Genomic DNA, 21,986 nt, shown 5'->3' on the forward strand with positions numbered 1-21,986 from the left:
AGGAGCAAGACAAAGTCATTAAAATGTTGCAAGTTCAAATGTTAGAAAGATACATTACATCAAGGCCTCACTAGGTTTTCCAGTCGTCTGAGATCGAGTGCACTTCTGATGCTTCGTTTCTCGGTTCCTCTTTCGGTTTTGATGAGGGCGATGATTCGACCATCACTTGTCCAGGTGTTGGCTACTTGGGGACAATTCTTCGTTTCCTTGAGAAGCTTTGCGTTGATGCTTGTCAAATCCTCTTGAATCGATTTGCGTTGTCCCGCTAATTTCCGACGGTTTTTCATGACAGCTTGGCGCATACGATATGAGACAAACTTCACAATTATTGGACGGGGTGGATGGCGTCTACTTGTAGAGTCTGGTTCCTTCTGCTTGTTAGATAACCTGTGACTTCTCTCAATATCCCCTTTGGTAAGTGGTACATCCAGGACATCATTGGAGAGTTTCACAATTACATCATTGGTGTCTTCATTGGTAGTTTCTTCGATGCCAAAAATCGGAGACAGTTTCGGCGAGAGTACTGTTCTTGATCATTTGCATGGTTTCTCAGGACATCGATGGTTGTAGATTGCCCTTCCAACTTTGCTTGAAGAGATTTGATCTTCTGCTCCTTCTCTCTGCTTCCATTCTCGAGGTCAAGGATTTGACCTTCAAGTCTTTCTACAGCAGCTGTAAGTTCAGAAAATCGTCTATCCAATGCTTTCTCAATGATGGCGAGGAAGTTGTCATTGGACATAATGTCTTTAATAACAGCAGTCACAACCTTCTTGTGAGCAGCTTTCTCTGCAGTAGACCTTGTGCTCACTGAAGGTGTATTTGGCATGATGAATAGAGGTATAAGGACGTAAGTAGTCACAGAATGCGCTATTCAGGTTTGCATTGAATAATGAAGAGCAAGTTTCAATGCTGTCCAATTCACGGTTGAGTTGCAATGAATGGAGACTGTGTCCAAGAATCACTTCAATATATTACAGAGGCAAGTAAGGAGTTTTCAAGCACAAAAAAGTGAAGGTATGGGACTGTACAGTAAGTCAGTACAAAATATCACACAGCTGGTCAAACTTGAAGGTAGAATTCTCACCAGTTGCACTTGAAAATTTGATGTAAATATTGCTCCTGGCTTCTCTTCTGTAATCCTCACAGTTAGTTCAGTCACTTTCATAAGCTAATATACAGAAAGTAGAAAATTCTGGATAAAAAACTGGTAGAACTGGTAGAATTAGAAACTGGTACTTGGTTAAACTCTTAAAACAAACATGTAAGCCCCTAGAAAGCGTAGATATATATATATATATATATATATATATAGTAAAGAAATGGATGAAGAGAACAATGGTAGACGTAGCTTAAATCAAGGTTCCCCAGAGCTATCTACCCTTTGGAAAAATTGGTTATGCCGACAAAGGTAATTGGTATAGTGTCGAAAATCTGTCTTTCTGACGGTCAAAGGGATCTCGGTCGGCCTAGCCACTAGCCCGTCTCTGTGGTCTAGTGGTTAAGGCACCGGCGTTCGAAGCTGGGGGCCCGGGTTCGATTCCCGGCAGAGACATTTTTTCGGCATAACCAATTTTTCCAAAGGGTAGATAGCTCTGGGGAACCTTGATTTAAGCTACGTCTACCATTGTTCTCTTCATCCATTTCTTTACAATATTTAAATAAAAGAGTTGCCAAAGCTGTTGTACATGTATAGCTTCACACATTTATATATATATATATATATATAGTAACTTATTAGTTGTAAAGTAATCGATTAACTGTAATAGCAAGAGCTATCAAGCACTAATAGCACTTGAACTAGGATAAAATAATATTTTTGTCTATATGATTTACATACATAGTGGTTTCTCCGACAATAAATCGAATCAGTTTTAACTACAAGAATTGAATTTTGAAATCTATTCTGTCTTTGGGAAGGGAACTGCATCATACTACTTACTTTAAAAACTTTGTTAGTGGGTTTTTTATCATGTTAGTAATTTACTTGACTTGGAGAAAAGTAAATGACATATAATGCGCTTACAGACAACCAATAACAATGAATATAAGAAAACTTAAACGTTTACAAGAGTCAGAAGTTTGTGTGTTTGGTACGTCGTGTGAGTGGGGTGCATCCGAGGGTTTGGGAATGAACTTGTGAGGATCGATGTACATTAATCCAGTTTGGTTTCGATGGAAGGCAAGCTACCTTTTGAGTCCAACAGAGAAGGAAAATTCACAAGACTCCTAAACCGAGCGCCCTATCCCTCCAACCCCTCGTGAGTCTCGTTAACATGCCGTTCAATTTGAGGGTATGTGTGTGTGTGTGTGTGGACCAATGAAGGCGTGAGTGGGAGTGGCTATATGTGACAGAGAAAGGAATTTGAGTGTTATTGAGAGTGTGGGCGCAGTGGCAGGTTAAGATGTGCTGTGTTTAGCGAGTGTCAGAATCGCATGTGGGTAAATGTGAGGGCGTGTAGATAATGGTGTGAGTGCATCCACGAGTGCATGACTATGTGTGGGAGTGAGAATGAGCGTGTGTGTGCATTTGGGGATGTATAGTGATGAGAATACGATGTGTGTGTTTCTATGAGTGGTAATAGCATTATGGTAAATGTTAGGTTGTATTTGTTGATGCGTGTGTGGGGGTATGTGAGTAAGGAATCAAGAGCTGTGTGCGGGGATGAGAGTTGTGTATACAGTTCCGGATTTCGCCTAGTGGTGAGTGTAAAAAATTTGTGTGTACCGCTGATGTGTTGGTAAATATGAAGAGTGTGCGAGTGCAAGTGAGAGTTTAGGTGCAGTTGTGGCCCTGACCTGTAGTGGTGGAATTCGCCTGATTAGACAAATGAAAATCCCGAGTTTGTTCCCTACCACGGAACTTATGCCCGTAAGCAGGGAATGAAAAAAGTGCTCTTTAATTCTACATTAATTTGAATTGAAGCGCTTCACGCATTCTTGGCAATTATTTGGGCACTACTTTAAAAAGGTTAGTGTGCGTGCCCGCGTGGGTACGTGTGTGCAAGAAATAGAGAGGGGTGGAGGAGAGAGGAAACGAGAGCGGGTTTTTTTCAGGATTTTGGGCCTATAAAATTTGTATCAAATCAACCCATTAGACATTGCCCAAATTTTGATCATTGTACACCCCACGGATTTTTCAAATTTATCATGCACTCCCTGTTGTAATTTGACATCTCACATCTTTTCAATGGCGACACACTTTTCCAACACACTTTTGAGATGAATCTTGCATGTCTTTATCCAAGATGACTGCGCCAAAATTCAAAAGAAATAACTCAAATAGCATGTTGTTACCATGGCAACACGCATTTGAAAACGTGTATTGCATTTTTTTCTACCAATGTTGGTGCCAACTTTCATCAAGTTTTTGATCCACAATGAGTTTTTGGTGGGCCATAATATGTGGTTACCATGGCAACACAATTTCTAACAAAATTGAAAAATGTGTCTTGCACTCCTTAACTCCAGAGCTATGTGTGTGCCAAGATTCAAGTAAGTTGGTTGAAAACTGATGTTATTTGAACCGCAATGTTTTTAGCTAATTTTGCCACATATGTTGCCATCATGGCAACAAGATTTCCGACACAGGCAGAAAATATGTCTTGCACATTTTTACCTGAAGACCAATGTGTCAGCTAAATTTCATGGGAATTGGTTGAAAACTGATGGAGCTCAAACCGCGAGATTCTTTCCTATTTTTCGCCGTATAATATGTTATAACAATGGCGACATGATTTCTGATAAATTTAAAAAAATTGTCTCGCACATGTTTACCCCCAAACCAATGTGTGTTCCAAATATGAGGATTGGTTGATAGTTGAGGAAGTAGTTCGAAGCGGAAGATTTGCAACGTACCGACCAACCGTACGCTGATTCTTATTTATCCCCTTTAAACTTAGTTTATTTTTTGGTGGGGGTATAATCACCAGGGTATTAAAATCCAATTAGAAAAAAATAATACTTAAAACAAAAAACATATCCTTCCAAATTGACGGCAAGATCGTTGATTAAAATTATATTGACGAAAATTTATGTATCGCCATCTGAAGACTGTATGGCGAGTGCGTGTTGTGCAAAAAAATCTGAAAAATATAACACTATTTCGCGCACAATATTTATGTAGAAATTTAAACAGAAATCAAAGCTAAAATGGTGAAATATTTATATCAGATGGACAGCGACGTGACAGAATCGGTAAGTACACACTTTACTGATATTTCTTATGAAACCTGCTTGAAAATTTGTGATTTCCTGTTTGTTGTTGAGAAGTTCGAATTTTTCTTGCAATAAGTTCATCAAGCACTTCATGAAAAAAAATCTTATTTTTCCCCTGATGAAATCGCAAATTTCGTAATTATTTCTTCTCGGTTTTTTTAGTTTATCACTTGTTTTGTATGTTGTTGGATTCAAATATTTTAAGTATAAAACTCACAAAAAAATCTTGAACTTTTGAACTATGGGTCAATCAATATTCCCTGACTTCTCCCTGATTTGAAGCATTTTCTATTAAAATTGCCTGAATGGAATAAAGTGGATGTGCTAGTATACCTATTATATTCTACATCAATAAGAATAAATGCATGTATAACAAATTTGTAAAGAGATATCAAAGACTTTTATACCGACAGAAATATAGGCGCGCCTCGTCAATGGCTCCAACAATGCTGAATGAAGATAGGGGTCAGTTACGGTAGATCATGGATGGTCGTTTGTAGTGGTGTCTTGTTAAGTTTCAATGATGCTAGGATAGTATGCAGAATGTTCGGTTACGACGGGGCCTTGGAGGCGGGAAGATTAACAAGGTCTAGTCATGGATCTGGTGGTATTCTCTTTGTGGACTGTTCCGGATCAGAAGAGAGCCTTGTAGGCTGTTACGATGTTTCTGATGCTACGAGTTATTGTGAACACAAATCGGATGCAGGTGCCATCTGCTACTCAGGAGGTAAAACAGTAATTTGTTAATTGGCATTGAATACAATTTTTCCCCATACCTACATAGGCCTACATATAATAATTCCCATTACCATGATCACGATCGAGAAATCATACATATGAGAAGGGCAATATCAATAGATTTCTGTTAACATTGATTAAATAATATTTTGTAAAGTGTACATGTAACGTAGGTCTATTTGCATTTTATGACTGCGTTGATTATCATGTTATTTTAGGCTCGCATAGCTCATCTTCCAACGTAGCTAAAAGTCAATAAGTAGAAAGCTATTATAGTATAATATATTAATAATCATTTTGACTAAGTAAAAACGATATCTGACATCTACCAAAAGTAACTCATAAATATCTATGTTCTGTTGATTGTTCCGGCATTTATTTGTACGATTCAAGTTCGGTTTAGTTTGGCGCTTATAACTCGCTTTTTCAGCAACTAGCATGACTAGGGGAAATATGTGTGTAGGCGATCTATAAATATACATATATGTAAAAAGATGCACACATATATAAATTATCTCAAAGCTTAAAGGCTAACCTTTTAAAACAGACTATGGATTTTCCATTAAAAATTCAGGTTTCGATTCTAATATATAATTACGCAAAATCTAATGGAGAATATCCTTAAGTGCACATCTATCAAAAATCTTATAAAACTACATCCAGAATCAAATACTTAAATTGAATAAATAAATATATATACAGTGCGTCCCAGAAAAAACGAAACCGAGATTTAGCGGCGCAACATACCTCCCCAGCAACACATGACTCCTGCATAATTTTGAATGTATACATGGGTATCGTCCAATCCCTGCATGAGCAGTCTGCTAGGTTGTCTTCTGTTTATACAGTGCGTCCCAGAATAAACGAAACCGAGATTTAGCGATCATTTATCATAACTTAATCATAAATAAAATAGACAAATGACCTACCAATTTAAAGCTTAGAATCTCCTCTTTCATCTGATATTACTTAGATTATTTCTTATTCACGCATGAGTGAGCAAAAACAATTTGAAGAAAGGATACCAAAAACTCATTTGGCGGGGGTATCTGGGTTTCAAAAAGAAAACCACATTTCTGAAAAGTTTAATATCTGCTCTTTAATTTGGTACCTAAATAACAGAAAATGGTCAAGAAATAACAAAGTTCTGGTCATTTGAAATAAGGCTTTAATTTCAATAATTTCATGAAATGAAGAGGTTCTCCAGGCTGGCTTTCTAACTCACTCGACACTCCGTTTTGTTGACGATCAGCAATGCATTAAATCTTTTGTTCACCATGCGAAAGCTTCTGTGGGAAACCGGTGAAAACACGTTTATCTCATGAAATTATGGAAATACAAGCCTTATTTCAAATAACCAGAACTTTGTTATTTCTTGACCATTTTCTGTAATTGAGGTACCAAATTAAAGAGCAGATATTGAACTTTTCAGAAATGTGGTTTTCTTTTTGAAACCCAGATACCCCCCGCAAAATGAGTTTTTGGTATCCTTTCTTCAAATTGTTTTTGCTCACTCATGCGTGAATAAGAAATAACCTAAGTAATATCAGATGAAAGAGGAGATTCTAAGCTTTAAATTGGTAGGTCATTTGTCTATTTTATTTATGATTAAGTTATGATAAATGATCGCTAAATCTCGGTTTCGTTTATTCTGGGACGCACTGTATAAACAGAAGACAACCTAGCAGACTGCTCATGCAGGGATTGGACGATACCCATGTATACATTCAAAATTATGCAGGAGTCATGTGTTGCTGAGGAGGTACGTTGCCCCAACACACACTCACCCACTCTCTATCCATCTTTTGAAACATTTTTATCAGAATTTCATTATTAATAAAGCTTTCTTGTAGGATTGGCGAACCACTGGGTGTTAATAATGGTTTACCCTATTCTTTTTAACCGAACGTTCCGACGCCATTGCGTTAAGATTTTTAACCTTATTGTTTCATCAAAAAAATCGTACCAATAAATGCAAGGGGCTTCTGACCCCTTTAAATGTAAATACAGATTTTCAGTAAAAAAAATCGGTATTTTTAAGATTTTACCTAGTACTAAATCTTGAATTTCGAGGCTCATCCTACTTGATCATTTTGAATGATATACCCTTTTTCTAGAAGCATTCATCAGTAAACACCCTTGTTCTGAGATTATGTAAAATTGCGAAAAGTTCACGCGCCTGCTGAACATATTGATGATGAAAAAGATGAAACATAACGCTATAATGCGAAGACCTTTCCCTTTCTTACAGCTTCTTGTTTTTAAACCAAGATCCTTATACTTTTCACTCACTAACAAGATAATGCATGTTATGCTCCTTTCAAGCAATGTATATTTTTAATGGCACACTGTATATATGCGATGTGAATATAATGTATATTTGGTCATGTATATGGAATTGATAAGAACCACCTACTACAGTAGCGGACCGTGACCCGGAGGAGACAAATCATTGGGGGGACACTGCATTGTCTGTGAACAATGCTGTGCCCCCCCCCCATGCTTTGTCTCCTCCGGGTCACGGTCCGCCACTGCCCTACTATCAACCTGCACTTTATTTCTTTATAGAACAATGAAACATACCCAGGTATATTTTGAACGCTGATGATCTGTACTTTTAAATTATATAATTTTCTATGAATTAGTAGCATCATCACAGAAAATCAAGATATTTCGTGTGACTTTTTACATGCAACCGACTTTATCTTTACGTACAGCAAATCCAAACACATTCCAAGTTCGTCTTGTTGGTGGATCTAATCATGCTGAAGGCAGAGTAGAGGTCATGCATAACGGATCCTGGGGAACTATCTGTGATGACTGGTGGGATCTACGAGATGTTACGGTGGTTTGCAAGATGCTGGGGTTTGATGGAGCTTTGGAAGCACCGAGGTCTGCAAGGTTTGGTCAAGGATCTGGTCATATTTTGCTTAACTATGTCAACTGTGAAGGAACTGAAGACAACATAGCAGACTGTGCTCATCCAGGGATCGGACGGTACTCATGTAGCCATTTAAGGGATGCAGGAGCCATTTGTCTCCCACGAGGTACGATGTTCATCCCCCCCCCCTTATCTGTTTCTAGCCCCTCCAAATGGAGAATATCGACTTTAAATACTTAAACATCGAATTCATACGTTTAGAATATTGGTTCAGCGTTTCGGGACTTTCATGATATCAATGGCAATTAAAAAGATAAATATACTTTGAAGGCATATATATCTTAATCTTATGAGCGTTAGAATATTACCTTGTTTGAAAAATGTTTTGGAAATTTTTGGTTAGTTCAATTAACTGTAAAACCCATAGGACACTATGTGCAATGAAAAAGTAAATGAAGAGAATTAATTCATTAAAATACGATACCTTCTTTCTCATGGTTTTGTTTTACTAGAACCAAATATATTATAAAGAACTTATGGACACATTGTACACATAGGAAGCAATGTGCAATGAAAAAGTAAATGAAGAGAATTCAGTAAAATACGATAACTTCTTTCTCATGGTTTAATGTTACGAGAAATAATTATACTGTAATGAACTTATGGCCGCACTGTACACAGGCAATATGGCTATGAACATGATGAATGGTATGTATTTGGAGTTGGAGTAAACCACGTGCCAGCGTACCTTTACTAAATAAATAAAAATAAAAAAATAAATTGTTTGGTGATGTCTAGATCAAATGAATCGTATCCAAGTATTATGTTCTTTAAATTGTGAAATTTGATATTATTAGAGACAATCAGGATTTCTTTGTTGTTGTTCTTTTCTTTGCTGTTTCGCACAAAAATACCAGACCCATTCCAAGTTCGCCTTTCTGGTGGATTAAACGATGCTGAAGGGATAGTAGAGGTACTACATGACGGATCCTGGGGAACTATCTGCGATTATGAATGGGATCTACGAGACGCCAGGGTGGTTTGTAGGATGCTTGGGTTTGATGGAGCCTTGGAAGCCCTGAGATCTGCAAGGTTCGACCAGGGTTCTGGTCCTATTCATCTCTTTTTTGTCGAGTGTGATGGAACAGAAGACAACCTAGCCGACTGTTCTCACGTTGGGATTGGTCGTTTCTCATGTAGACAGTCAAAAAATGCGGGAGCCATTTGTTTTTCTAGAGGTAGGTTAGTGATTGATTTTATTTACGAATTGGTTTTCTGATTATGATTTACCCCATCAAAAGGATTTGTTTGCGATAGATACAGACAAAATATTTTCCTAAAAAACTGCAAAGTTGCACAAGCCTTTCTAGGTTTCAATTGTTATATAAAATTAACCTAATTGAAAAGTGAAGTTGTATTATTTCCATATGTTCATTTACTTCCTATCTTAATCAGATTCCTTTCTCAAAAATTTACCTCTATGGGCCTACTCATATGGGTTTGTGTTCGGTGTGTGCGTTTGAGTGGTATTTATCTCTACTTCATTGTTGTGTTTTTCCATTGCATAAGCTTTTCATCCGCCTTACCACGAGTATATCTATTTTCAACACAATAATATGCACCAAGAGACGAGCTAAGCTATTGATAGGTTTTTGATAAGTAATTTCTGATTAATGTGGTCCTTGCAGTTTTACATCGAATGTATTTATTGTATGATATTTTGTCATTTCCTATTTTTTCTCATTTTCGCCAACCATTCATAATATTTTTTTTCCTACTTTTCAGTTTCTAATGGTAGTTCTGAATTCGAGACTAACCTATCAAATAAAGTTCATGGCGATCATTTCCTGTGGCTCGTAATATGCATTCTTGTCCTGAGTTCCATGGGTTTAGCAGCCTTTCTATCTTGCCTATATCAAAGGCGGACGAAACTTAGAGCGAGGAGTTCTGATACTATTACATACATGGATTTGATGCATTCTAGAACCGAGGGCCATCAGGACTTGAACTCAACCTATCAAGATTTGAGTTCTCCGCCGAACTTACCACAACATTCGTCGGCCGATGTGTCAGTCTTTTATAAATCACAGATAGCCTCAACAGAAGGTGAAGATACGACCAACGTCAGCCATGAATACACGGATCTAAATACCATTTTGGAAAAACAAACAGTTTCTGAAGATTCAGAGAGAAAAAATTATATGGAGACAGGAAGAAAATCAGGAAAAGCGTATTATGAAAATCGAATAAGTGTAGAAAGAAAAACAGATAATAGTACACAGGATGCGGTTAAACAATATATGGACATGAGGCCAATCGTAGATACTCCAGACACAGGGTTTGACGATTATATTCTAGCAACCTCATCAAACGTGTCTAAGTCATGTGTGCACTTATCAGAAGGAACACCTATCTCTGATTTGGCAGGGAATGGCAACAGCAATGTTCAGGATAAAGGTAATAAGTACATGGACATGAATATTGTGTATCAAACGCCAGCATCTGGTTCAGACTTAGATGTTGATGGTTACCTTCTCCACGATATAACGTCAGCAAGCACTGACCAAGATATTGATAAACATCTTTTTCGAAGCCATACATCTTCCAAAAATAAAGTGATTTTGAATAACAACGCAGTATCAACAAATTTTACCAACAGCAGAAATGAACTAGATGTTAAAGAAGTATCGCAATCCAGCGGACAAAATCATGAAAATGGGGATCATGATTACATTTACATGGATATCAAATGTCCTCGCCAAGATCCCAAAGAGTGCTAGCCATCATCTTTGACAATCTCACTTACGGAAATGAACGTTCTTTAGATGAACTGCTGACACCTCCCATATTGGCCAAAACCCCTAAACAAATCAATTGACGTAATGTCGACGACCTGTTATGTTTAATTGTGTGATTTATACTTTCCTGACTAGTAACATTCCTAGTTTACAATGCATTTTTAGGCGTTCTTATACATTTACCCATGATATTTAGGAGAGATATAAATAACCATCCTCTTGGTCGAAACAAGCTTTCCTCACATATACTGTGAAGCTGAAATGGCAAAAAAAAAACATTATAATTTGATGAAAACAAAGGAAAGCTTTAGAATTTATTTGTAGCAAATAATGGCATAATACAAAGCCGGTATAACTGTTTTGTCGGAAGTAAACAAAGTCATGTCATAGACACATTTGCATTTCTTACATTCTCACATATAAATTAAAACATATCGTGCACCATTATGTAGAACACAACTGATGCGTATAATAATGGTTAAAAAATACTATTTAGACTAAAAACAGTTGTACGTTACCAGTAGACAAGAAATATATATTATTTGGCCGAATGAGTAAATATGTTTAATAGACATTCTTTATATTGTGAGAATTAAAGCAAAAAAAAGTAATGATAATATCTCCGTAGCTGTTAATAACGATGTCAGCGCTACACATGATTTTTTTTTTATTTACATCATCTTATATTAAGCCTTTTTTCTTTATTATTGCCCCCACAGGGTGGATAATGACGTTATTAGGTGCAATTATGAGTTTATAATGCATTTCCAGCTGTTCTTATACAATTAGTACTACTTAATATGAGAAATATAAATAACTGTCTTCTTGGTATAACGATTTTTCATTCTATACTATGAAACTGAAATGGCAATAAACATTGTTGTCGAAGTCATCCGTTATGAAAGTATAATACAAAGGCTTTTCAATCTTAATTTGAAGACGATAGAGGCAAGCTTTAGAATTTATTTTTGACAAAATTTTATATAATACAATGTTGGTAAAAACCGATGTATTGTCTGAAGGAAACGAAACCAGATTGGACACTTTCGCACTTTTTGACTCTGTTAAAAAAATGAAAACATATTATGCACCATTATGCAGAACACGATTGATGTTTATTATCGTTGTAAAAAATACTCTTTGGACTAAAATGTAGCGATCGAACTAATTTCTTTAATTTAACAGTTTGATTTGTCACTTTTTGATCATTATACGACCGTTTCGGGTGTGGTGAAATTACGTGACAAAACGCGATACCACATTACTTTTTGGTCACGTGGGTCTGGTATGATTCCACCGAAAAATAGTCCTTCCTTTTTTTTCTGTCATAATCTTATATTGTTATACTGTCGTCGAAAACATATCAAACAATTCAAATATACACTCATTATTAAGTTTTGTATTCACAAGTATAGTATATTTCGATGTAGTACAATATGACGTCATAAATTATAATGCGGAGCTATATCAGGCAAGTCTTGTAGCTGGGTAGCAACCTTATCCCGAGAAAATTAAGCGGGAACGCATACCGTTTCATATTCGGATGTGTGTTTGTAATTAATTATTCATCAGGTATGTTAAATAAATTAATAAGATATTTCACTTTGCTTGCAATTATAGCATAGGTCTTTTTATATTGAAAATATCTTGTCTTTTGGGGAAATGTTTTATAGTTGGCTAGAGCAGTGTTAAAAATACACCTCTTTTCCTTTTTAAGGTATTTTCTTTTTGCATCTAAATTATAACTTTGACATGTTGATTATATATATTGCAAAAACAAAATGCTTAGTATTTCAAGCGGCTCCATTTATTTTAAATGATAGTATTTAATTATATTGCATTTATTGAATGATATGTCGTATTTACTAAACGATCGAAAGAACGTGTATAAACGTAGTCTTTTCTTATATTTGTATACCATTTAGTTTAGAAATGTACAGCTAGTCTGCAGTGTATCTCATTTCTTTTCGATAATTGATTATTTTTTCTCTTTTTTGAAGTAATAAATTATAATATTGTGTGATACATGCTACATGTACATGATTATAATCTATTTTTTTTACCATAGCCGCTGAGGCCGTTCTTTTCTGGCTGCTGGCCATAGGCACAGCCGAGCAGGTAATGCACATGTAACTTTTTCCTTGGAAATTAATAAACTAGGGGGAGTTATTGTAGTGATTTATAACCTGAAAATATTATATAGTCCTAGTCAAATACAATTTCATATAGATTTTTATGATACTATGAAAGTGCATTTCTTGCACAGAATTCTGAGTATTAATAATGATGGAAATTGGTATTGATTTGTATTATCTTATCATCACAATGTTTTCTTTGATCTTCTGTAAGATGCAGGGGTTTCGGTTTCTGTTTATTGTCAAGAATAAACGGTATATGCACAACAACTTTGATACCGCCTGATCTGCGCCCTCTGTTGTTCTTTGTTTTCGCCCTTGGTGTGAATAAATGAGCGTGGTATAACTGGCCCCCACCAAAAAGTAAGGATCATCGATTGTACAGTATGTTATCAGTAAGCGATATATATATATATATATATATATATATATATATATATATATATATATATATATATATATATATATATATTGTGTGTGTATGTATATGCTAGACAATCATTTCTCTTAAGCAGTATTTGAAGGAAAAAATAGATAGTATTTGGCAATATGAATAAATATGTTTGATACCCTGTCTTTACCATGTAAGAATTAAAAGAAAAGAATTAATAAAAATGCATACATAACTTTTATATGCCATATTCTCCCTATGATGTAACTAAAAAACATTTACATTTCCTTCGATTAAGAACTTTTCTTAATTATTACCTTCATATGTTAGGTGATAATGCAATTATGAGTTTACAGCACATTTTTAAGGTGTTCTTGTACATTAAGTAATATACTGGTTTATAGGAGACACATAAATAACTGTCCTCTTGGTATAAACGATTTTTTAAATTATATACTATGAAAGTGAAATGGCAATAAACATTGTTGTCGAGGTCATCCGTTATGAAAGTATATTACAAAGACTTTCAATTTTAATTTGATGACGATGAATGGTAAACTTTCGAATTCATTTTTGACAAAAATTGACAAAATACAATGTTGGTAAAAACCGATGTATCGCCTAAAGGAAACGAAACCAAGTTGGACATTTTCGCGCTTTTTTACTGTGGTAAATAAATGAAAATATATTATGCACCATAACTCAGAACACAATTGATGTATATTATAGTGGTAAAACGTTACTATTTGGGCGTAAATAACATAATCGAGTGTATGGTACGTTACCATAAGACGATATAACTGTATTTAATATCCATGCTAGAAAACCATTTTTGTTAAACAGTATTTGAAGAAAACAGAGTTAGTATTTGGAAATATTAGTATATATGTTCTTAGCCTTTCTTTACATGGTGAAAATGAAATTAAAATAATGATAATTAATAAATGCATTCATAGCTCTTAATATGCCATATTCTCAACGTTCCAAATTACATTTTTTTCTATGACAGTTACCTGTGATATTCCTCTCGCAAAAAGATATTTATACCATCTTGAATTTAATGTTTTGCAACGATCAAATTACAGTTTAATTTAGCAAGAGCACAGAACTTGCTGTTTTTCTCAATAAATTCTGGCATCAGGGGCCTGAGAGCAACTTTTGAAGAGAGGGGTGCTGGTTTGGGGAAAAAAGACAAGCGAAAATAAAGGGTTTCGTTTAAAAACGAATGTTATTTTGGTCAGACGAAAATTGAAGGGCAAAAAAACAGAAAATTGGTTTCGTTCCAACATTATAGTGATTTTGATAAACGTTTCATATTTTAGCATACCAACCTGATTCCAGACATGCCAGAGGGGGTGCTGCCTATGTTATTTAACATACAATGCACCCCATGAAAATCTTGGGGAGGGGTGCTTCAACCCAAGTAACCCCGCTTCCTGGGGCCATGTCTCGGATCCGAGTCGGATCTGCTTCAAATTGAGCCAGTGAAGTTGTAAATGGGCGAGTCAGGGGGCCTCAGTCTCCCTCCCAATAAATGTACTGTACATATATAAGTGTGTGTGTGATAAAATAGAATTAGAATTTTAAAAAATTAAGAACAAAAGATAATTAACTAAAAGAAATGAGTGAGAGCACTAGCGCCCTTTGGCAAGGCGTTTATCTACATTTTCCACTCTCGACCCAGGTGTGGTAAATGGGTACCCGGTAGAAGGAATTCCTTGAATGCTCGATGCGCCCGATCAGGGTAGCCTTGCTAAAGCCGGGGTAATAGTATGCAGCGCTTAGAAACATTTGTATTATGCACTATATAAATGTTGCATATTATCATTATTATTAAAATAAAATTTAAAAAAAATGAATAAAACATGAAATAACATTGACTAGCAGCTTGAAGGTTGAAGGGGGTCAATTTACAAATTGAATTATGACTGATATTACAAAAAAAGCTAAATAATGTGGGAGTATAGGAAACACAGATAGGAAGCATAATTGAAAGATATCGATGACGAGAAAGACGAATTTGGAATAAGACGATTGAGGGAGACGTGGTAGAGAGGGGGAGAGCAAAAGAGAGGGGGAGAGAGAATGGTAAGAATGACAGTGAAAATAGCCCCCAAAGACCAATAATAAACAGCAACATTTATTAACATTATATATACTACACAAAATACCTTCCTATATGAGAAAAAATTATTATACATATTGCAACGGCCCTTCATGATCAGACTATTGCACTATTAAACTCAATACATTTGCCGGCATAGGGAAATCCCATAATGCATAATTGTATAATTGGTGCCTGTATTTTGAAACAAATCTTGATTAAATGATTTAAGAAAGTAAAGATCTACCTGTCACGGGTTTCTTGCCAAGCCTCTTGAAAAAAAGTCGTCCCAACGCAGCTGGCTGTATCACATTTATGAAACGATCTTGGCCAAATACACCATGAAGACAGTCTGCATACAGAAGGGGTGGCAGTACCGAGAGAGCTTTAGTGTGTTTTAAGAATGGCAATCTCTTGATGACAGTATGTAAGCTTGATTCCACTGGACATGTCTTATCATTTTTACACCTTATAACCAAATAATTTGATCCCAGCACTTTCAGAAGTACGTGGTGCTATTTATCTGCTTATAGAGTGTACTGAACTGGCAGACGTCTAATATCATAGGCCAAGTATAGCACTGAAAAGGCATTGAGGCGGTGTCAACTCACACCAAAGTTGAATAACCGGTGTCCCGCAAGGATGAGTAACTTCCGAAGTTATGTTGGCATTCAACAAATACCCTAACATCTTCACTGACCCGAAATGACCTTTGACCTTGACTGTGACATGAAACTCAAGCAGGATGTTTAGTAATGCTTTGTTATCCTCATGTCTAAGTGTCATGAATTAGGTCTATATACTTTCTAAGAAATTATTACATTAAAAAAATAATCTTAGGTTAAAATTTCGATTCCCTTCAGCTTAGTCTACGCTCAATGACACTAAATTACATTTGACCTTGGTCACGTGATCTGAAACTCAGACAGGATGGTAAGGAATACTTGAGTACTTTTTGGCCAAGTTTCATTAAATAAGTCAATATACTTTCTAAGTTATAATGATATTTCAAAAACTTAATCTTCGGTTAATATTTCGATGTTTACAACGTCACCGCCACTGTCGGAAAAGCGGGGCCTGCGTTCAGTGACACCCAGGTATCCATAAGATGGGAACTCTAAAGTAAGTGGTCCTCTAATAATTCATCAAAAAGAGTCGTTTCTATTATTTCCAGTTACAATTTACATCAACAGACCGGGGATTGCATAAATGCACAGCGACAATGAAATGAAGAAATATTCGTGAATGTTAACGTTTTTTCAAAGGCTCCAACAACGGTGAAGGAAGAGTGAAGGTCTTGTACTGTGGATCGTGGATGACCGTTTGTGGTCAGGTGTGGGATCTAAGGGCTGCAAGGGTTGTATGCAGAATGCTAGGATTCGAAGGGGCTTTGGGTGCAAAAAAAAACTGCTCGATTTGGCCAAAGATCTGATGATACGCTTTTTGCCCGTTGTTGGGGAACAGAGGAGAGCCTGGAGGACTGTTTTGATATTGGGATAAATTCCCTTTGTGGACATCAGTCGGATGCATCCGCTGTGTGTTATTCAGGAGGTAAGAAGTCAATGTTTGTTTCTCTGATGTCTCTTACGTCAGAGATAATTATGTTGTACATTTCTTGGCCCGATTGCGTCACTCAATGGATAAGAAAATGTGGAAATTGTGTATAATACCATTTTCACATGCATTTTCCCATTGTTCCTTAGTAGACGGGTAAGATCTTCCTTTTTTTCAGTAGATAAATCATGAACTGGCTTAAGCAAGATGGAATAATAGTCAGTGAGTTCTAGAAGAGCCAGTCTCGATGGTGAGAGATGAAATGGCCGAGAAAGTTCGAAAATACTCTAGAATTGCAGTGCCCCGGGTAGGAAATTGAATGAGTCGGCTACGATTCAATCTGTAAATCATTAAAATCACTACGAAGAATGATGGATGCAGAGATATCAACAGTCCTAAAATGATCAATGACGTGTTGGATATGCTCCAGAAAATGCACGAGATATTTTTGAGAACGAGCAGGGTTAATTGATTTCAGTACTTTCAGACCACTTCTTTCATTAATACTATGTTTCTTCTGGTGTTTAGTAGACGGGTAAAGATTGCTTCCTTAGTTCATGAACTGGCTTAAGCAAGATGGAGCAATCATGAAGGCGCATGATCACAGGAATCTGTTGTTTCTGACGTTCATCTGTTCTTGCACGGAGGGGTGAACAAATTCGTAGTAATCATATGGTAATGGGAGACAGTAGTGGGAGGTATATGTATCCTTTTCCTTTTCCTTGATTGACCCTTACAATCACGATATGTTTTGCACTTCCATGCATTCCTAAGGCTACGGGTCCTATTCCAGACATCATAATGGACACCCCCAAAATAAAACAACAATCCTAACAAATTGTGCTTTGTGTTGCCAAATCCAAGAGACGTAGCCATGTATCTTTTGAATGCTGATCTGATGTTCCTTTAATTGAAAGTATAAGTTTAGTATTCTCACATAAAATGATAAAAAAAAATGGCTTGTTGTTATTCTCCTTGTGTTTTGATATCGTATTTTCACACAGCAAATCCAGAACCATTACAAGTTCGCCTTGCCGGTGGGTCTAACGATGCTGAAGGCAGAGTAGAGGTACTACATGACGGATCCTGGGGTACTATCTGCGATAATTATTGGGATTTTAGTGACGCTGCGGTGGTTTGCAGGATGCTTGGGTTTGATGGAGCCTTGGAAGCACCGAGATCTGCAAGGTTTGGTCAAGGATCTGGTCGCGTTCTGTTAATGCATGTCAACTGTGAAGGAACTGAAAACAACCTAGCAGACTGTGCACATGCTGGCATCGCACGTTACCCATGTATGCATTCGAGGGATGCAGGAGCCGTGTGTCACTCAGGAGGTAGATCTTTACTTGCACTATTTTTGAGCTATTAAAATCGTACTCGCAAAATTCGTTAAACTTCATCGCGAGCATTCATGTAATGTCATTAATGTTTAAATATACCAGCATATCACTGAATTTCACTATCTGCTCACCCCTTTCTACAATACATTTTATTCAAATTGCAATAGAACCATTCAGCATTCACCTAATCAATGGCGCCAACGATTTTGAAGGCAGAGTGAAGATATTGTACGAAGGAGGCATGGGAACTATATGTGATGATGACTGGGATATTCGAGACGCAAGAGTGGTTTGTAATATGCTTGGATTCGACGGGGCATTAGCCGCACCAGGTAGTGCAACCTTTGGGACCGGAAGTGGCGAAATCTTACTTGATGACGTTGATTGCAAAGGGACAGAGAATTCTCTTGCTGACTGCTTACATCGAGGACTCGGAGTCAACAATTGCAACCATGACAGTGATGCTGGTGTTGTCTGCTTTACAAGAGGTTATTATTTCCATTCCGTCACAATTCCCTTGAAGCATCAATCAAGTTTTGAAATGGTTGTTTCGATGTGTAGAATCCCTATTGTCAAGTAAGCGTGGTGATTTTTTATTATTTCGAGTTATTATTTTTGTATACATACACTTACAAGATTCCAATATGTAAGCGTGGGAACAGCTTACAATTCTTAAGCAGTGACTAACATGAAACCCAAAAACAACTATGCACTGTTATAAAATCTATTCGTCGAAAAGACAGAAAAGGATCATCTGAAGAGTGTGTACAAGCTTTCTGTTTTAACAATGTAGATTATCTTTAATAGCCAAATCGAATGGTACGAGAATGACCATTAAACCAAGGAATACTTTTCAAGGTGGACACCCCTAGAAAATTAAATATATATATATATTCTCTATATTTGTCATTATTGTCTATGAATGTCATAGGCCTAAGATTGAAAGGTGGGTCAAGTCAGAGCTAAAATATGCATTATGTATGCATTAAAATACCCTATAACCTGTATTGTTTTCACCTTAGATCAGTCATCTCCCTTCCAATTAAGGCTGACCGGTGGAGGAAGTAATGTCGAAGGCACAGTAAACGTTATGCATAATGGATCCTGGGGAACTGTATGCGACTTAAATTGGGATCTGCGTGACGCCCGGGTGGTTTGTAGGATGCTTGGGTTTGATGGAGCCTTGGAGGCACCGATTGCTGCTCGGTTTGGTCGGGGATCTGGCAGAGTTCTTCTTAACTGGGTAGAATGCGATGGATCAGAAGACAATCTTGCAGACTGCATACACCCAGGAGTTGGAGATTATACTTACTGTGGTCATAATAAAGATGCAGGAGTCATGTGCTTCATTGAAGGTATGTTTTCAATTCTTTATCTCGAGAAACTATCGCCCCACAATCAAAAGAACCAGAGATGATTTGAAATTTGAAATTAATAAAGTTGAAATGCCATTGCTTTCTATACAGTGCTAAAAATGTATGCCTGTAATAAAAGATACAAATATTGGGGGGAAAGACCTCTAATGATCTTTCTTTGGGGGGCATAGTCTAAATTTGAAATCAACATAAAAAAACTACCACTTACCAATCTCCAAAGTGATCTGATAAGTGGATACTTTAGATTACGGTTTCACACTATCATTTTTTTTTAGTTCGACTTGCAGATGGAGCCAGTGAAAATGAAGGAAGGGTAGAGATTCTGCACGAAGGATCTTGGGGAACTGTATGCGATGATTTATGGGATCTGGATGATGCTACCGTGGTATGCAGACACCTAGGATTTGAGGGAGCTCTGGCTGCTTTACCCCAGGCTCACTTTGGTGTGGGTTCTGGTGAATTCTTTTTGGATGGTGTTCAGTGCAATGGATCAGAAGCCAACCTCAAGGACTGTAATCACAGCGGAATAGGTGTACATGATTGTGCACATAAAGAGGATGCCAGCGTCATATGCAGAAATACAGGTAACTGAAAACTGTGTTAATGCCCTCCCAAAACACACAAACCGATTAAGATTAAGATATTTTGGCTATTAATATTCACTTCATGTGATATCACGTTGCCGGCTACAGGGATTTGTCTCATGCAATCGGATTATCTTTAAGATTTTGTTGCTTGCTTTTCATGGTATTTCTTGGATCAGCACCACAATACAGTCTTTCGTTTATCAATTTCTACAGACCAAGCAGGTCTTTGTGTTCATCCACTTCTGGCTTCCTTGTTTTTCCAAAAGTTTCAAGACCTTGGGGGAAAGATAATTCACATTTGCATGCCCCACTTTGTGGAATAGCCTTCCTGAGGATACTAAAAAGTACCTCTGTCGAAACTTTCAAAAATCTTCTAAAAACTTTAATAACTCTTAGCTCTTTATGCGCATTGAGCACTCTACAGGGTGGATTGTGGCGCTTTATAAGTCACATTATTATTAGTAGTAGTAGCTCTCTTTCGGAGTTTCCTTACTTGTCGATCTCTCGGTAAATGATCATCCCTTATATTTTACCTTACATTTTACAGTTACGTTATTACCAATCTGTTTCCTAGAGAGGCCCAGATTCTTAACATATTGGAGTTACATCGTCAAAATCATTTGATAGGAGATAAATGGATTGGGTTCGGTTCAGAATCATGCTTTTTATTGATCTCAGTAGTCTGCACACAATGAAGAACACTTGATTCAGATATCTTCACTGGGGAAAAAATGAACCTTTATGTACATACATATATATATATATATATATGTGTGTGTGTGTGTGTGTGTGTGTACGTGTGTGTGTGTGTCTGTGTGTCTGTGTGTGAGAGTTTTTGTACGTGTGTGTGTTCGTGCGTGCATGGGAGTGTTTTATGTTTGTGTGTGTGCTTGTGTGTAGAAATAATGTAAGGCATGAGCTACATCTAATGTGCATCTAAATGTTTCGTATATCTTTATAGGCTTTACGACTTACTCAGACGATAGTACATCTGATGAAATGCATTCAACAAACACATTATACTTGAAGTCTTCAACGTCTATTGGATACGAAACTACAGATACTACTGGAAATAAGAGCACCGATTACAGCACACCTCGCCGCCCGTTACACATTAATATTGGTCAAAATTTGGAAACAAATTCAGGTGCAGCCATCGAACTTAGTCTTCACATGATAATAGTCACCGGCATTTGCACGCTATTCCTTAGTATATTTTTGATCTTATCAATCGTGTACTGTGTTTACAGATTTAATAAGAGAATGGCTGCTAGGAATTCAGACGATATTTATATGGATGTCACAAATCTCTCATCACTTAATGCCCTATCTACCAGTTCGACTAATCAAGACTTACACGCCCCACCTCAGTTACCCGATAGACAAAAGACTGATGTGATTCGACATGAGTATGAATCACAAATAACCATGGATCTGGTTGGTAATGCTGACAACTTAGAAACAATTCAAAATATTCATGAATACACGGACATGAAAACCATTCGTCAAACACACCAACGAAACGAGTACAAAGACTTTGATGGCTATTGCAGGCCAGACACAGATATGCCTTCGAGAGATGTAAAATCAATTGAGAATTGCAGTAAAACTGAAATGCTGAAACTGTCTGATGACAATGTTGGAATCGAATTTTCACCCAAGGGAAAAAACGAAAACTTGGCACATGATTATATGGATATGAAAACGATTTACCAAAAACCGAAATCCGGAGAGGATCTCGATCTCAATGGCTACCTCCTCCCAGACGCAACAAATTCACCGTTCACCGAATCATGGCAATGCTGTAGAATATGAAACAACTCTTCTTTATTAAATAACTCGAACATTAATTTCCCTGTAATAATGA

At 36.8% G+C, this 21,986-nt stretch overlaps 2 protein-coding genes and 1 non-coding gene across 3 annotated transcripts; all 3 read left to right on the forward strand.

Moving 5' to 3' along the window:
* Window positions 1–1,480: 1,480 nt before the first annotated feature.
* Window positions 1,481–1,552, forward strand: TRNAR-UCG. The gene has a single exon. It is a non-coding gene; the product is annotated as a tRNA-Arg (tRNA).
* Window positions 1,553–4,373: 2,821 nt separating this feature from the next.
* LOC121424158 (soluble scavenger receptor cysteine-rich domain-containing protein SSC5D-like) lies at window positions 4,374–12,635 on the forward strand. Its single transcript, XM_041619768.1, has 4 exons — window positions 4,374–4,942; window positions 7,671–8,000; window positions 8,692–9,072; window positions 9,620–12,635. The coding sequence occupies exons 1-4, from the start codon at window positions 4,669–4,671 to the stop codon at window positions 10,612–10,614; spliced, it is 1,980 nt and encodes a 659-aa protein (XP_041475702.1). The 5' UTR covers window positions 4,374–4,668; the 3' UTR covers window positions 10,615–12,635.
* Window positions 12,636–17,846: 5,211 nt separating this feature from the next.
* Window positions 17,847–21,934, forward strand: LOC121424160 (deleted in malignant brain tumors 1 protein-like). The gene is made up of 5 exons (XM_041619769.1): window positions 17,847–18,150; window positions 18,324–18,644; window positions 19,179–19,511; window positions 19,808–20,116; window positions 21,081–21,934. Exons 1-5 carry the CDS (start codon window positions 17,961–17,963, stop codon window positions 21,932–21,934), a joined length of 2,007 nt encoding a protein of 668 aa, XP_041475703.1. The 5' UTR covers window positions 17,847–17,960.
* The last annotated feature ends 52 nt before the right edge of the window (window positions 21,935–21,986 follow it).

This window comes from Lytechinus variegatus, chromosome 11 (genome assembly GCF_018143015.1).
Source record: "Lytechinus variegatus isolate NC3 chromosome 11, Lvar_3.0, whole genome shotgun sequence".
Taxonomy (NCBI): Eukaryota; Metazoa; Echinodermata; class Echinoidea; order Temnopleuroida; family Toxopneustidae; genus Lytechinus; species Lytechinus variegatus.

Bases quoted from the DNA above. Each gene is read 5' to 3' on its own strand.
- LOC121424158 (XM_041619768.1), top strand. From the start codon at position 4,669: ATGAAGATAGGGGTCAGTTACGGTAGATCATGGATGGTCGTTTGTAGT. The intron at 4,943-7,670 runs GTAAAACAGTAA...CTTTACGTACAG, and splicing joins TGCCATCTGCTACTCAGGAG to CAAATCCAAACACATTCCAA. The intron at 8,001-8,691 runs GTACGATGTTCA...TGATATTATTAG, and splicing joins AGCCATTTGTCTCCCACGAG to AGACAATCAGGATTTCTTTG.
- LOC121424160 (XM_041619769.1), top strand. From the start codon at position 17,961: ATGCTTGGGTTTGATGGAGCCTTGGAAGCACCGAGATCTGCAAGGTTT. The intron at 18,151-18,323 runs GTAGATCTTTAC...AAATTGCAATAG, and splicing joins AGCCGTGTGTCACTCAGGAG to AACCATTCAGCATTCACCTA. The intron at 19,512-19,807 runs GTATGTTTTCAA...ATTTTTTTTTAG, and splicing joins AGTCATGTGCTTCATTGAAG to TTCGACTTGCAGATGGAGCC.